The sequence below is a fragment of the Neolamprologus multifasciatus genome, chromosome 6 (genome assembly GCF_963576455.1).
Source record: "Neolamprologus multifasciatus chromosome 6, fNeoMul1.2, whole genome shotgun sequence".
NCBI classification, from domain to species: Eukaryota; Metazoa; Chordata; class Actinopteri; order Cichliformes; family Cichlidae; genus Neolamprologus; species Neolamprologus multifasciatus.
The window spans coordinates 36,670,813-36,684,681 of record NC_140444.1 but is presented as its reverse complement, the minus strand read 5'-3'; the positions used below and the strand labels follow the sequence as shown (position 1 = coordinate 36,684,681).

General features: G+C 38.4%; 1 protein-coding gene across 1 annotated transcript; it reads left to right on the top strand.

Moving 5' to 3' along the window:
- The first annotated feature begins 5,631 nt into the window (after positions 1 to 5,631).
- Positions 5,632 to 13,616, top strand: LOC146517596 (myelin and lymphocyte protein-like). The gene is made up of 4 exons (XM_085164081.1): positions 5,632 to 5,908; positions 6,892 to 7,059; positions 7,931 to 8,074; positions 9,685 to 13,616. Exons 1-4 carry the CDS (start codon positions 5,825 to 5,827, stop codon positions 9,757 to 9,759), a joined length of 471 nt encoding a protein of 156 aa, XP_085020207.1. The 5' UTR covers positions 5,632 to 5,824; the 3' UTR covers positions 9,760 to 13,616.
- Positions 13,617 to 13,869: the final 253 nt, after the last annotated feature.

The window sequence follows — 13,869 nt, the reverse complement described above, 5'->3', positions numbered from 1 at the left end:
TGGCAAACAACTGTTACACCTGCACTTGGTCAACTTAGTAAATGGACTGGTTCTTATATCACAGTTTTTTTTACTCCACCTGAGTACTCTAAGCATTGCCTCAATCATGCCTCAACCACATGCCTCACTCATCCATTCATGCAAGCACATTTTTCTATGCTTAAGTGTTTTCTATCTAACATTCAATTCAATTCAATTCAATTTTATTTATATAGCGCCAAATCACAACAAAAGTTGCCTCAAGGCGCTTCATAGATACAGAGAAAAACCCAACAATCATATGACCCCCTATGAGCAAGCACTTTGGCGACAGTGGGAAGGAAAAACTCCCTTTTAACAGGAAGAAACCTCCGGCAGAACCAGGCTCAGGGAGGGGCGGGGCCATCTGCTGCGACCGGTTGGGGTGAGAGAAGGAAGACAGGATAAAGACATGCTGTGGAAGAGAGACAGACATTCACACATTTATACTCTGATGGATGCGTTAGAGACAACTTTGGTCCAGCATCTTGCCGATGGATATTTGGCATCTACACTGGAGCAGCGTGGGACTGAACCACCAAGTTTCCAATTAGTTCTTACCTACCTAATGAGCTACAGGTAGCCACGTCAAAAGTTTTGTTAGCCTGGGCATGAGAAGAGCTGCCATCTCATTAAGACTTGCTAGTGTAGTGTTATTAGCAATTTTCTTCACACTTCCATCCTCTTTACACTACACATGTTGCCCAAGGTGGTTAGTAAGAAATTATTTTAATTTATGTCTACCTCCAGATTTGGCAAGAGCTGCTAGGTTATTTGTCAAGAAGCAGTTAAGGTCAACAGTAGGTAAATGATTTGTTAACAGTTTGTTAACCTTTAATGTTTATTCCTGTGTTCAGTGACAGATTCTGTATGTAAGTCTCAGCTGACAGAGATCCACCAGCTTACAGGAAGAAGAGTGAGGTAACACCAGCATAGTGACGCTTTGCTCATTATGCCATGGCATGCTAGACACTGCCAAGCCCAGCCTAAGAAAGAAAAAGACTATTAATTTTCATTCCCTTAATGACTCCACACCTGTAAGAAACATGCTGGGCTGCTTTACTGGTTTTTAACAGCCTGGAAATGAAAACCTGCTGTTTAAATGCAATATTGCAAAAGAGCTTTCAAGGAAGGAGGAGGTCCAAGTCACTGACTCACAAAACAATGAGGTTTACAGACTAAAAACTGTGATCTCATTTCTTTTTGAAAGGGCCAATCCCTGATTGTGATCAAATGTGCCACTCCTCAAATCCAGTTAAACTACATAAAGATGAAGGGATCAAGGAATGCAAAAGAACTTTTTTCAAACGGTGTTGCAGTTAATCTCAGCAAGGAATGAAATCCTGCTAGCTACTATGACCTCCACAAATAGTGACTGAATTTTCATTTAAAATCAGCAAGAAAAAGAATCATTGAGAGATGCGAGAATCTTAGAAAGAGAGCGGTCTTTCACTGCAGAAGGATGGACTCCAGTTTAAAGGCAGTTTCATTCTGTTCAAACACTGCTTTGTACAGGAAGCCAATTCTACCAAACTTAATGTAGACGTAGGGATTACCTATTGTTTAAGTATTTACTGGATTTTATTATTTATCTCCTGCATCGTGACAAACAAACTATCCACAGTGGATTCTGCATCTCGATGACTGGACTATGCAAGAATTTTAGTTTAATTACAAATTTTCTAACTACGTGTTGAATATGAATAGAGAAAGACAGTCAGGTGTCAGGCCACAGGTCTACCTGGGGGTTGTGGTCTGGGGTGGCTCGGGCCTCTCAGTTGCATGGTGGGCACTCCGCTGGCTGTGAGGCAGTTCTTGGGGCTGGGGGGCTGGGGCCCCATCCTTGGCTTGTGCTGGGGTTGCCGGCCTGTCTGCTGCCTCTGGTTCCCTGGCACTCCTGCCCTTGGCTGTGGGAGCTCTGTCCAGCTTCCCTCTCCCCCTGCTGGGGCGGACGCACATGTGTCATTGGGATGTGTGGCCTCGGGTTTTCAATGCTTTTATGGGGTCGTGGATGCTGGGGCTCCAAGGGATGCTGTTATGACTTAGAAAGTAGCTGCTTATTTTTATTATTTCTTTCTAACTAGCATAAAAACATTAGCTAATGTAGATTAGATCACAAAAATTTCAGAGATTTTCAGAACTTTCAGAGATACAAGTCTGGTGTTATATTGGTAATTGCCAGCCAAGCAGCTGATGCACTTTATTATATTTATTGGGTAAAGATTTTTATTGATATTCTGGTCTTCATTGTTAGTTTACAGTCCAGCTTCAGTAAAAGCAAGTCAAATTAACATTTACTGTCAATGGCCAACATTGACAGGTAAGAGTAGACCATATTCACCTTTAATATTGCCATGGATCAGTTTATGCTTTTTATTAGGTTGCAAATTCTATTTCTTTGTTACATTTAACTTTTGAGTGACAGCACAAACACAGAGAGACGAGGAAGGGGGTGGGGGAGAGAGAAAGGGAGAGAGTAGTATGAAGAAAGCAAAGAGAGAGAAAGTTAAAAGAAACAGGTAAGATAGGACACGTAGCCAAAGTCAACAAAACGTTATAAAGCTTCTGTCTTCCCTGCGTTCATTGATGATGATTTCACAAAACGAATGTAGATCAACAACCTGCTGTTAAAGTGATTACTGTAAGATTATATTTTTCTTCATTTCTAGCTGAGTATGTTTATGTGTGATTGTCAGTACAAAGGTTTGAGGAGAATGAAGTAAGAGAGGACAAAGGAATTGTACAATAGCAGGAAGAGCCAGGTGAGCACATTTGCAGATAGTTAAATGGAAAAACAATTAGTTGAGCTGAGGTGACGCAAAAATTTCCCCGTTGTGGGATCAATAAAGTCTTATCTTATCTTATTATTTTTCACATAGATTTTATGGATGCTTTGTGTGATTTCCAATAGCATATGATACAAATGGTAGCACTTAACATTTAAAAGTTTGGACTTAGAATCTCCCCTGGTTTCTGTGTTCACCAGCTTTGAATATCCAAAATGGTACTCTGGGAATTTTATATTTTTGGAAGCAGAATTCAATCTTGTACACAAGCTTCAACTGACAGAGGTCCATTAATTTACAGGAGGAAGAGTCAGGTAACACCACTGTGGTGACACTTATTATGTTATGACATGCCATGACAAACCCAGCCAATCCTAGTCTCCACAACTGTAAGACACCTGCTGGGCTGGTTTACTGGTTATTACAAAAACTCAGTTCTCATATTGTGGCTCAGACGTCTGTACAGTGTGTCAACTGTGCTGACAAAGAAAACTTTAAAAAATGTCTTTGGATTGGTCATCCCTGATTATTGTAAAATCAGCTACATTCATCACCGCCCCATTATCCTCCACCCCAGATCATTTTGGAGGCTAAAACAGTTATCCTGGACCTTTCTTTAGTACCTGGTGGAAATGCAACGAGGTTTTCAAAAGGTTGTTGGTCCCCAGGGAAGTTTCTTTGCTGAACTCTGAATACTAGAAATAATAGCTAATTATTGGTCATTTGTACTTCTGGAGAGAAAACTGATAAATTTGCCAGCAGCTCAGATTTTTGTGGAAATGGAAACCTACTTAGCACTCAGTATTTAAAAAAACAAAACGGACGGTTGTTGTGTATTAATTTGAGTATAAATCAGAAGAAATATTGGACATTAATTAAGATCCCTTCTGTGGGGTGATGAATTTGTTTTGGGTTGTTAGACATACTGATGTTATTCATTTCACTGCTTGCCACGTTACATTCTTTTAAACTGGGATGTTAAATGGAAAATCCATTGTGTTTTGATGGCTGTTATGCTAACCCAACACTAAAGCTAAAGAAACAGATTTTAACATTTATAATGATTGCTATGAAATTTTACCTTCAAATATCAAATATCTTTGTGGGGGGCATTTGTGGAATGGTACATCTGGCAACTTTCAAACAGGCAAGGAAACCACACCAAAACATGTCCAGAAGTAGTAGTATTATCCACATGCAATGTCCAATGGGAAGTGGTAGGAAGGGGCAATCCACCCTCCATGAACATGTCCCACTGAGCCAAGGGTCAGCAAACCCCAGACCCAAGCCCAGGCATACACCGACACAGACTGACCATGGAAAACGTTGTGTTATAGAATATTAAATACCACCTAACTCCTTATTACAATCCCGGGCATTAGGTACAGCTTTTTTGTGTGACTGATATACTTTATTTTAATTTTTTGTATTAGTATATATTCTTTACCTTAAATATCCTTTTATAGATTCTCTCTTCCTTTCCTTTTCATATTTATTTTTGTTCTTCTCAGTACCACAGGGACAGCACCTAATTTCATTGTACTCGTTACAGGGACAATAAAGCTATTCTGATTCTGACATACCTTCAGAAACTAGTCACTTTTCAAATTTGAAGTGTTTTATTAGTGCTCAAATATGGAACTTTTTTCCATATATTATTATTCATATATTTCAAAAATATATATATATTGAAAAATTGAAAAACCTGATATATAAATGTTCATGTTTTTAACATTTTTTACACATATCAGTGTTAAGTGTTAAGCTGATTTAAGATGGAATGATATATATGGGTTAGTGAAAGCATTTCACTGCAACAGAATGCTTGGTATTACACTATGAACTATATAGAAGGTTATGTTTCCTGGCTTAATTTTAATTGTTCTCTTTCTGCCAACAAATTATTTCAAAATGCTTTGACCTGTATTGCAATTTTATAGAATCAGGAACAGCTGCAAGGTTCTGTCACGGTGACTACAAGTTTAAAGGAACTTCATTTGGAGAATCATTAAAGAATTTCGGTTTCTGCTTGACCAATTATTTTCTGTTTGTTGTTGTTGTTGTTGTTGTTGTTGTTGTTTCTTTTCTTGAGTTTCTTGGCTTTACTTACGAAGAGTGTTGTCTCCACCAGGAGTAGGTTAGATAGTGTGACAGGTGCAGGAAACCAGATCCAGCACGTCAATTATCAGAGGTGTTTGCGCAACAGCTCACTTACCCAGATGACCAAGCTTGCCACCTTTATGTTTCCATGGAACTGTTGTTTACAGTGGGTAGTGTGAAAAGCTGCACGCTCACAAACAGAACTGAGTTCAGCTGGCAGCACATAAAAAATGTCTTCATATGTCTTTATTTCCATTCATGCAAACTGCTGCTGGAGACCTCTGCATTACTCTGCCAAATCGAGCCCTGCACTCACAAATTGTAATGTGGCCCCCTTATCAGTTTAGGTTCCATAAATTTTGTCCCACCTAGTTGTTGCTGAGGTCTGCACGCGTGGTGCACATGCTAAAAACAACAATCTGAAGCAAACGTATTCTGAGAATGACGGGGAAGTGAAGCACTCCTTTATTAACTGTTAAGAGACGTTCATGCATCCTTCTGACAAGTTTATGACGTTCTGTAACTAGGAACTGAATTTGCGCTAAAAATAATAATAATAATAATAATAATTTAAAAAAAAAATTGAAGAGGAAAATGTAAATAAACAAAAAGTCCAGCAGAGTTATTGCTATTGTCGCTCTTGAGTTTTTTTGTTGTTTGATGTTCTTGAAAGCGGAGCTGCTGCCCGTTGTCATGGTGATAAATGAGCCAGTGTCCAAACACTGACGTCTGTCCCACACTGATGCTCCATCAAAGGCATCTCCATATTCGTTAAATTCGCCCTGACTACGCCCCAATTAGCAGGCGTGTCTGCACTGTGCAGATGGAGATTCCGGTTTTTTTGCAGCCTGCTCCACCTGCTTTAAACCGGAGCGGGTTTGAATCCGATTTAGTCTAACAGCAGCAGCAGCAGCAGCAGGATGGCCTCTAGGACTATGGCAAACCTTCCCAGTGGGTTCGGAATATGTTCCACCCTCCCCGACATCCTGTACCTCCCAGAACTGGTAAGAAACGGCGATTGTAGGAACTTTTCTCTGTCACACAGTTTTTACTGACAAAGCATGCAGAAACTTTCTTATCCAGAGATGTTCAGATTGAAAGCCCTTAAAAATAATATAAAAAAAAAAAAAGAAAAGAAAGAAAATAACTTTTAACCATTTTCTACTTTTTATTTCAGTGACGGTTTTTGTTTTCTGAAACAGAAGGACAAAGTTGTTTCATTTCTGGTTAACCTGTGGTTCAAAATATATTTATATAGTAGGTATAGTATAAAAGTAAGTTACAAATAAGGTTAACCTTCTCACTTCCTGTTCGCAGCAGCAGTAAGAGGAGCTGATTTACAGGCACTTTGCAGAGAACGTGGTTCCAAACGTTTTTGTGCTCTCCTGTGCCTAATTTAAGTTGGCTTCACCCTACTGATAACTGAAATTTATGCTGACTGAGGGTTAATGATGTAGGTGTGTTAGGATTAGGATAATCCTCCTACATGAGCAATATTACAATTAATTATATTCCAGTGAATATGTCATGAGCCAAACATCACAATAGGCGGAGGACAGACCGAGCAGGTTGGATTCCTATGATGACTCATCATTGTCAGTGGAGGGAAACAGATATGAAAAGAAAAAATGTTTTGATACGCCACATTTAACTTAAGGAAATGTCAGCAGTGGTGGAATGTAGCAGGTGTTTTCACATGAATTGTGCGAACAGGTGGAGTTCAGACAGTGATGGCATACGGTGGAGGAGGGTCAGGCTCCCTGAATAATGCAGTCTGTCAATCATTAAAGGTGTAGAGTAAACGAAGGCAGTCACGCCTGTCCTGCATGCCCAAGTAGAAGTACAGGTTCTACAAATAACTGCAACACACATTGTGGAAACATATAATTTCCTTAAACTAAAGCATTATGATAGTCCCAGATCTAACTAAGGCTTGTGGAGATTTTTCACATGTTCCAGCTCTTCTCATGTATACATGTTGTTGCAGGTTTTTGGTGGTCTGGTGTGGATCTTGGTGGCGTGCACACTGGTAGTGCCACACAATCCTCAGGGCTGGGTCATGTTTGTCTCTGTCTTCTGCTTTGTGATGACTTTTATCTGGATGGTGGTGTTCGCCTGTGGGACACATCATAATAAAGCCAGCTGGGCAGCAGCAGTAAGTCCTCCACAAATCATATCGCACACACTTTCACTTGTCCTTGCTGCTCGGCAGCTGTCTGATTGTTGAACTTTTATCTCTATTTTTGTTATAAAAGTAGTTATAAAGCATCTTGAGGCTATTGTTCTTGATTTGATGCTATATAAATAAAACTGACTTGAAGTGTGTTTCATTCCTGTTTATGTAGCTCTATCATACCTTTCTTGACTCCAGTAGCAGGAAGTACCCCTGGCAGATAGAGGATCCAACTTATACGCAATAGAAATTGACCAGCCTGAAGTCCTACCTCGTTGGTTTGTCTGTTATAAACTGTAGTATAATACAGCAAACAATATTAATATGGTTGCTTCAGAGAAACACGGATAGTTCTAATTGCAAATAAATGCAGTTAAATGATGGTAGATATACAGCATCTACCTTCATCATCAACCCTGACACATGCCTCACTTTAGAGGTAAAAAAAGAGACAGGAAAGAGAGATTTTTAAGGAAAACGCAACCTTCCTTATAATTCTATATAATATAAATATAGTACATATAATTATATATAAACCACAATTAAATGTTACAATTTAATTCACTTTACTTTTCCTTCTTGAGCTTGTGTCCATTGTCCTTGTGTCCAAATGACGAGCATCAGTGCAAGATTGCTTTGACAGTCTTCTTCGGTTGCTTTCGTGGTGCTCTGACACCTGATATTTAAGAATTTGCAGCTACAAAACAAGCTTTTTGATGCAAACACACACAACACAATAGCTTTGACAGGATTTTGCAACTATATGTGTGTTTTGACTCTATGCCAATGCAGGCAGTCATTATTTTGAAGACATCACCACATAACAATGCTCTTTTTCTTCCTCCTCTGTCAGGACTTTTTGTATCATGGCATTGCTGCATTCTTCTACCTCAGTGCTTCAGTGGCGTTGGCCAAAGTGACGCTGGATCTGAGCGGAAAACAGGGCAACAGCACAACTACAGAACAACGCAACTACAAGTTGGACGTCTCTGCAGTGGTGAGTCAGGCTGTTCACCGAGTTGTTACTTGCTGTTACTTGGGTGACACAAAGAAATGAATGATTATAAAGCTAATGAAATAAAGCCTGGTTGCAGTTTTCTTTCAGAGTTGGCTCTCAGTGAGTTGAAATAGTGAAACAAGAGGTAGTCGTATATTTCAGTGAGGCAAACATAAAAATACCAAATTGTTTTTATTGCATTAACTCTTTCAGGCGTCATTTTTAATTTTACTTTAAATGTACTGATTTTTTTACTTTACTTTCCGTTTTTGTTTTGAGGTATTTAACCTATTTTAGATCATGCTCTGATTAGTTGTTTTCTTTGGATCTTTTAATAAGAAAAAATAGGAAGAATCAGAAGAAATCGAGTCAGTAGAATATTTGCACGTGAATTTCTGTCTGTCATGGATGTAATATTTGATCAACTCCATAGCCCTAACTTTAAAAAAAACATAGGAGGCTATCATTACCTGGTAAAATGATCCCAAAATACTAAAAATAACTTTGAAATCTCACCACTTCTGCCGTCTTCTGCTGTGTAAGCATCGACTCGCTTAGTAGACATTTTTGTCGCTAGTGGTTTTCTATCCATTTGTAATTGTTTCGTGTCTATTTGCATTAATGTTCTATGTCTTTGTGGTAATTACATTCTATTATTTCTTGTTTGTTTGTTTGTTTGTTTTTTTGCCTGTCCCATTTGGTTCTTTAGCCGTCAGAATTGTTGTCTGAAGACCAACAAGGATACCCAATGGATTTATTTTGCCAAATGGATCATCATGGCATTGCCGTATTGGTCCATTTGATCGAACTTTGTTTTTATTATTTATTTAATTTTATTTTCAGTTGTTACAGACGGGACAGACATGAGTGAGGGATAGGAAAGGGAGAAAGAAAGAGGAAGGAAAAGAAAAACAGAAGGGGAGAGGGAGAGTGAGAAAGGGAAAAAAATCTCCTGGATCACCTGTTGAGAGAAAAAGAAGAAAACAAGCAAAAAAAAAACAAAGCAACATACTAAACACAACACCGTCGCATTAATCTAGCTAAGTGTAAACAGCAGTAAATACTAAATATTGAATGTTGTTGTGCAGCACGCTATCTATTATTTCTTGTTAATTAACTTGTTTTTTGTCTTTACACTAAGCTAGGCTAAAGTGGTTTTAATCTAGACGTTAAGTCTCAACAAAAAAGAGAATGTTTGGCACATTGTCAACAACGGCTTTGAAACTGAAGCCAGCCTATTTTTAAAATATGAAACTACTTAAGAATAAACTTTTAGTGTACTCGAGGTGGTGAAGTGGAGACTATTCTAAAACCTCTTTCTCCAGGGCAAATATTTCATTGCATTGCAGCAGCACCAGCAGATCTGCTTTAACATTTAGCTCTATCATACAAGATTTACTCTCAACACATGACTTCTAATCAACGATGGATATTATGAACAATTTAGCTTCAGTAACACCTGGAGGAAATGTTATATGTTGCTGTTAACAATGCTTAAAATCTGATACTGTGTTGGTTTGGATTGTTTTAAGGCTTTAAGTTTCAGTGGTTCAAAGATCGTTTAAGGTGTCGATGACCTTCTGACCTCCTGATGTTCTCTGTCTTTGCAGGTTTTCTCATATGTAGCCACTCTTCTCTACTTCGTCCACACAATCCTGTCTGCCATCCGATGGAAATCTTTCTAGAAGCTTTCTCCCTATTTTGTACATACGGAAATGCTGATATGACGGGGGTTTGGTGATGAAGACTGTCAAGTTACTGGCGTTTCCCTCTGCTAAATGAAAGACAATCTGGATCTCACTGTGCCTCACACTGCCTCATGTCTACTGTTAACTTCCAGAATATCATACCACAGCATCACTACTTACAGCCACAAGATTAAAACCAGGGGCCACACAGCGTGTAGGAACTGGATATTTGTGAATGTGCTGGGATGCCAAGCACTGGAATGCACTCCTTATCCCAGGAATAATGGGGTCTGAGATTAACACCTTAGATTAGTTTCAGATTTTATTTGCCATTTTAAATAGTTCTCATTTTGCAAACATTTTTAAGTTGACAAAGTGTTCCAATAAAACCCTGCTTTGTAGTAAAAGAATCAATGCTACGTGTATGTCAGTAGTTTTAATGTTGTGGCTGTTTTGGTAAATGGTAAATGGCCTGTATTTGTATTACTTAGTCCCTAAGGACCCCAAAGCGCTTTACAATCACTACTCAAGCTCTCATTATATACAAATGTCAGAGCGCCAAAATAAAGAATATCCAGGATAGGAGCAGAATGATTGTGCAGCAGACATAAAAAGATTTATCACTGCCCTGCAAAACTGAGCGAGCCAGCTTAGTTAGAAAGACTGAGGGACTAGAGAGACAAGCTACACATTAACTTAGCGTCACTTTTATTTGCTGATATCAAAACACTTGATATCATTTGGCGAGGAGTGAACTTATCACTTGAATGATCATTCTGCTACACTCCATGAAAATAATATTTGACATATTTAGTTTAAATTAATGTGATAATTAATTTATCAGTGATTAACTTCAGGTTCCCATGGGTCCTTTACTCCTTCTCATCTTTATTATTGGGATAACTTTGTCCTTTAATGAAAACCTTTCGATTAATATTATTGTTCTGCTCTCAGCTGACTAGAGAAAGGATCGGGTGGGGAAACATTTATATTTTTGTAGGTTTATTCACATTTTCTTTGAAATTAAATAAAAAAAATTTCATGAAATATGTCAAGTGTTTCTGTATGCTATATTACCAGATTTTGTAAGGTGAACACAATACATTCAGACAGAGATTGTGGTTTGTTGAATAGTTATGCTACGTGTTGAGTGCTTACAAATTTTATGCCAAGGAGTCCAGACCAAGTCTGCTGTGACACACACAAAAGGTGATTTTGAGTTTTTGTATCAGTTTGTGAACAGATTTTTTCAACATAATGCAGTTCATGAAGTGTGAATATGTGGTAAATAGAAACAGTATCCATTACATCACCAACGTTGAGCTTTGAAACTTTGAACTAGGACTGTAGTCGTGATTTTAATGTAAACATGGCGAACCAACCTTAAGAGGGGTCAAAAACTAGTTCCAGAGAAGAAGTTTAGCTAAATACAAAATAATTTGACAATAATTTATTAATGAATAAAGAAAATCTGTTCCGTTCAATCAAATTTCATTTATATAGTGCAAAATGATAACAACAGTTGTCTCAAGGTGATTTATATTTTAGGGTAAAAACTCTACAATAATATAGAGAAAACAGAAACCCCCAAAATCAGATGACCCCCCACGACAGGGGTGGGGAACCTTTTTTATATGAAGGGCCATTTAAATGTTTATATATTTCTCAGAGGGACATACTATTATGAACACATACCTAGGGATCCAAAAAGAAAGACCAAAAAAGCTACATCAGGTTTCAGCTCGCCAACACACCTCACAGCAGCCGGAGGTGAGCGCGACAACACAAGCTTGACACAGGGGTCGAGGGGACAGAGGGGGAGAGAGGGAGACAAAGACATGACGAAGACACACAAAGGACAAGGGAGACTTAAACACAAGTTAGAACATAATACAAAAAAGGCACAAAACTCAAAATGCTGGTTCAAGATGAACCAGAACTATGTCGTAACCAACTGCAAAAAAATAATGATGAGATGAGATGAGATGAGATGAGATGAGATGAGATGAGATGAGATGAGATGAGATGAGATGAGATGAGATGAGATGAGACGAGATGACCTTTATTAGTCCCACGTGTGGGAAATTTTGTTACAGCAGTGGACAATCCAAAGTTACATGCAAAATTAGAAAAAAGAAAAACACTGGAATAAGATATCAATAGATACACAACTGTACACAATATAATAGAATAGAATAAAATAATATATACAATCGAATAAAACAGAATAAAATAGAATACAAATGCTATATACAATTGAGTATAATACAACGATGCCAGAAAAGAGTATTGCACTTCATTTGCACTTAATTTGAGATTACAGAGCACAAAAACTGCTACTGTTCTGAAGTGCATTACTATTTAACTATTGATTACTGAATTGGCCAAATGGTTACATTCTTGGGGGCCCTTGGGATTTATATGTAAACAGAACAGCTAGAAAGAGACACAACACAAGACAGAAATGGATAGCAGCCATGAATATTTCACGTAGCAGAAGCTTGTGGCTCTTCTTTTCTGTTTTTAACCACAGTAGCATTTTACTGCTAGAGCAGCAGAGCAGCACGAAGCAGAAGCATCAATGATTTATATCAGTTAAACAACAACAATAGCATTTGTCCTGAAAAGCAACTGATAACTATATTTTAATCACTCGAGCAATTTCTCCTGACATAAACACATAAACAACAAGATCCTTATAGTGTTATTTTCCCGCCGTTATAAAGCGTTGAATTCATTTGACAGCTGTACAAACTTAATCAAATTTTTAGTAGTAGTGTGGATGAGTCATGTCCAGATATAATGTCCAGCTTTTTATTCTGACCAGCAGTTAAGAGTTTAAATCAAAGAGAACATGAAAGCAGGTTTTATCGAAGTACAGCAGAGAGCAAATACAGAACACGGTGCCTCATACACAAACAAGATGTGTTTCCATCACTTCAGAGATGCACGTTTACATTGGCATATTAATTTCATGGAAAATTCCCATGATCATAACCAGTACTTATTTAAAACTTAATCCTAAACCTCACAAGTTCATCCTCGTGGGGACTTGCTTCATGTCAAGAAAATTTAAGTACACATGGAGCCATACTGGCAGCGTGGCAGGTCGGTGAACTGTAGCTGTGATGGATAATTGATGAGAGAAGGCGGGAGGTGATAATAGCAGCAGAGTATTTCCATGAAACTGAAGACGAGAGAAGTCCTGGGACGATGCAGTCTGTCTAAATGACTATAACATCCTAATCTCAGACAACAAACAGTTGATAATTATGGACAAAGATACTTCATGTCTGTGCCTCTTTTGTGGATGGTCTTGATGTTTTAGACAGCAGTGATCTTCCAACTTTGTGTCACCATTTTGGATTTTGATTGACATAGATAACAAGCACATATAATAATACTTTATAAATGGAACACAACAACCCCTCGTGCTCAAAGCTCTATAAAGATAGAGCGAACCGTTCGGTGCAGTAATTGGAACTGACCCACACAATTCACCCAACCCCACTCCAGCAGCTTTGGTTGCTGATTTTTAACTGCATACCAGAACAATATAAACATTTCTTGTCCGACAGGTTATTGTCTCCCCAGAAACTCTCCCCTTGTGCTTTTGGAACTCTGTTTTTTCCCATTTGTGTTTTCATTTTTGCTATTTCTGTTGTGTTTTGTGTGCTTTTGCAGTGTTTTTCTTATTGCTGGTGTTTTCTTAAGTTGCAGTCCATTTGGCCTCTCAGGGCCACCGTAGCTCTCTTTATCCAACACCATATTGGAACAGCGCACCGTTCACAAACTGTTTGCTCCTCCTGAACATCAACACCTGGCATTAATTACTTGTGCCTACCTTAAATAGATTCACCGTACCAGGAAACAACACACACACAAAAGGTGACCCCTGGCAGCAGCTATAACAACCCCCAAAATGTACAGTGGTTAAAATGCACATTAGTTTAGGCACAAAGAAAACTTTTTGTCCTTCTGTGCTTGATACTGTCGACCATAATATCCTATTAGAGCGATTAGAACATGCTGTAGGTATTACAGGTACTGCACTGCAGTGGTTTGTATCATATCTATCTAATAGACTCCAGTTTGTACATGTAAATG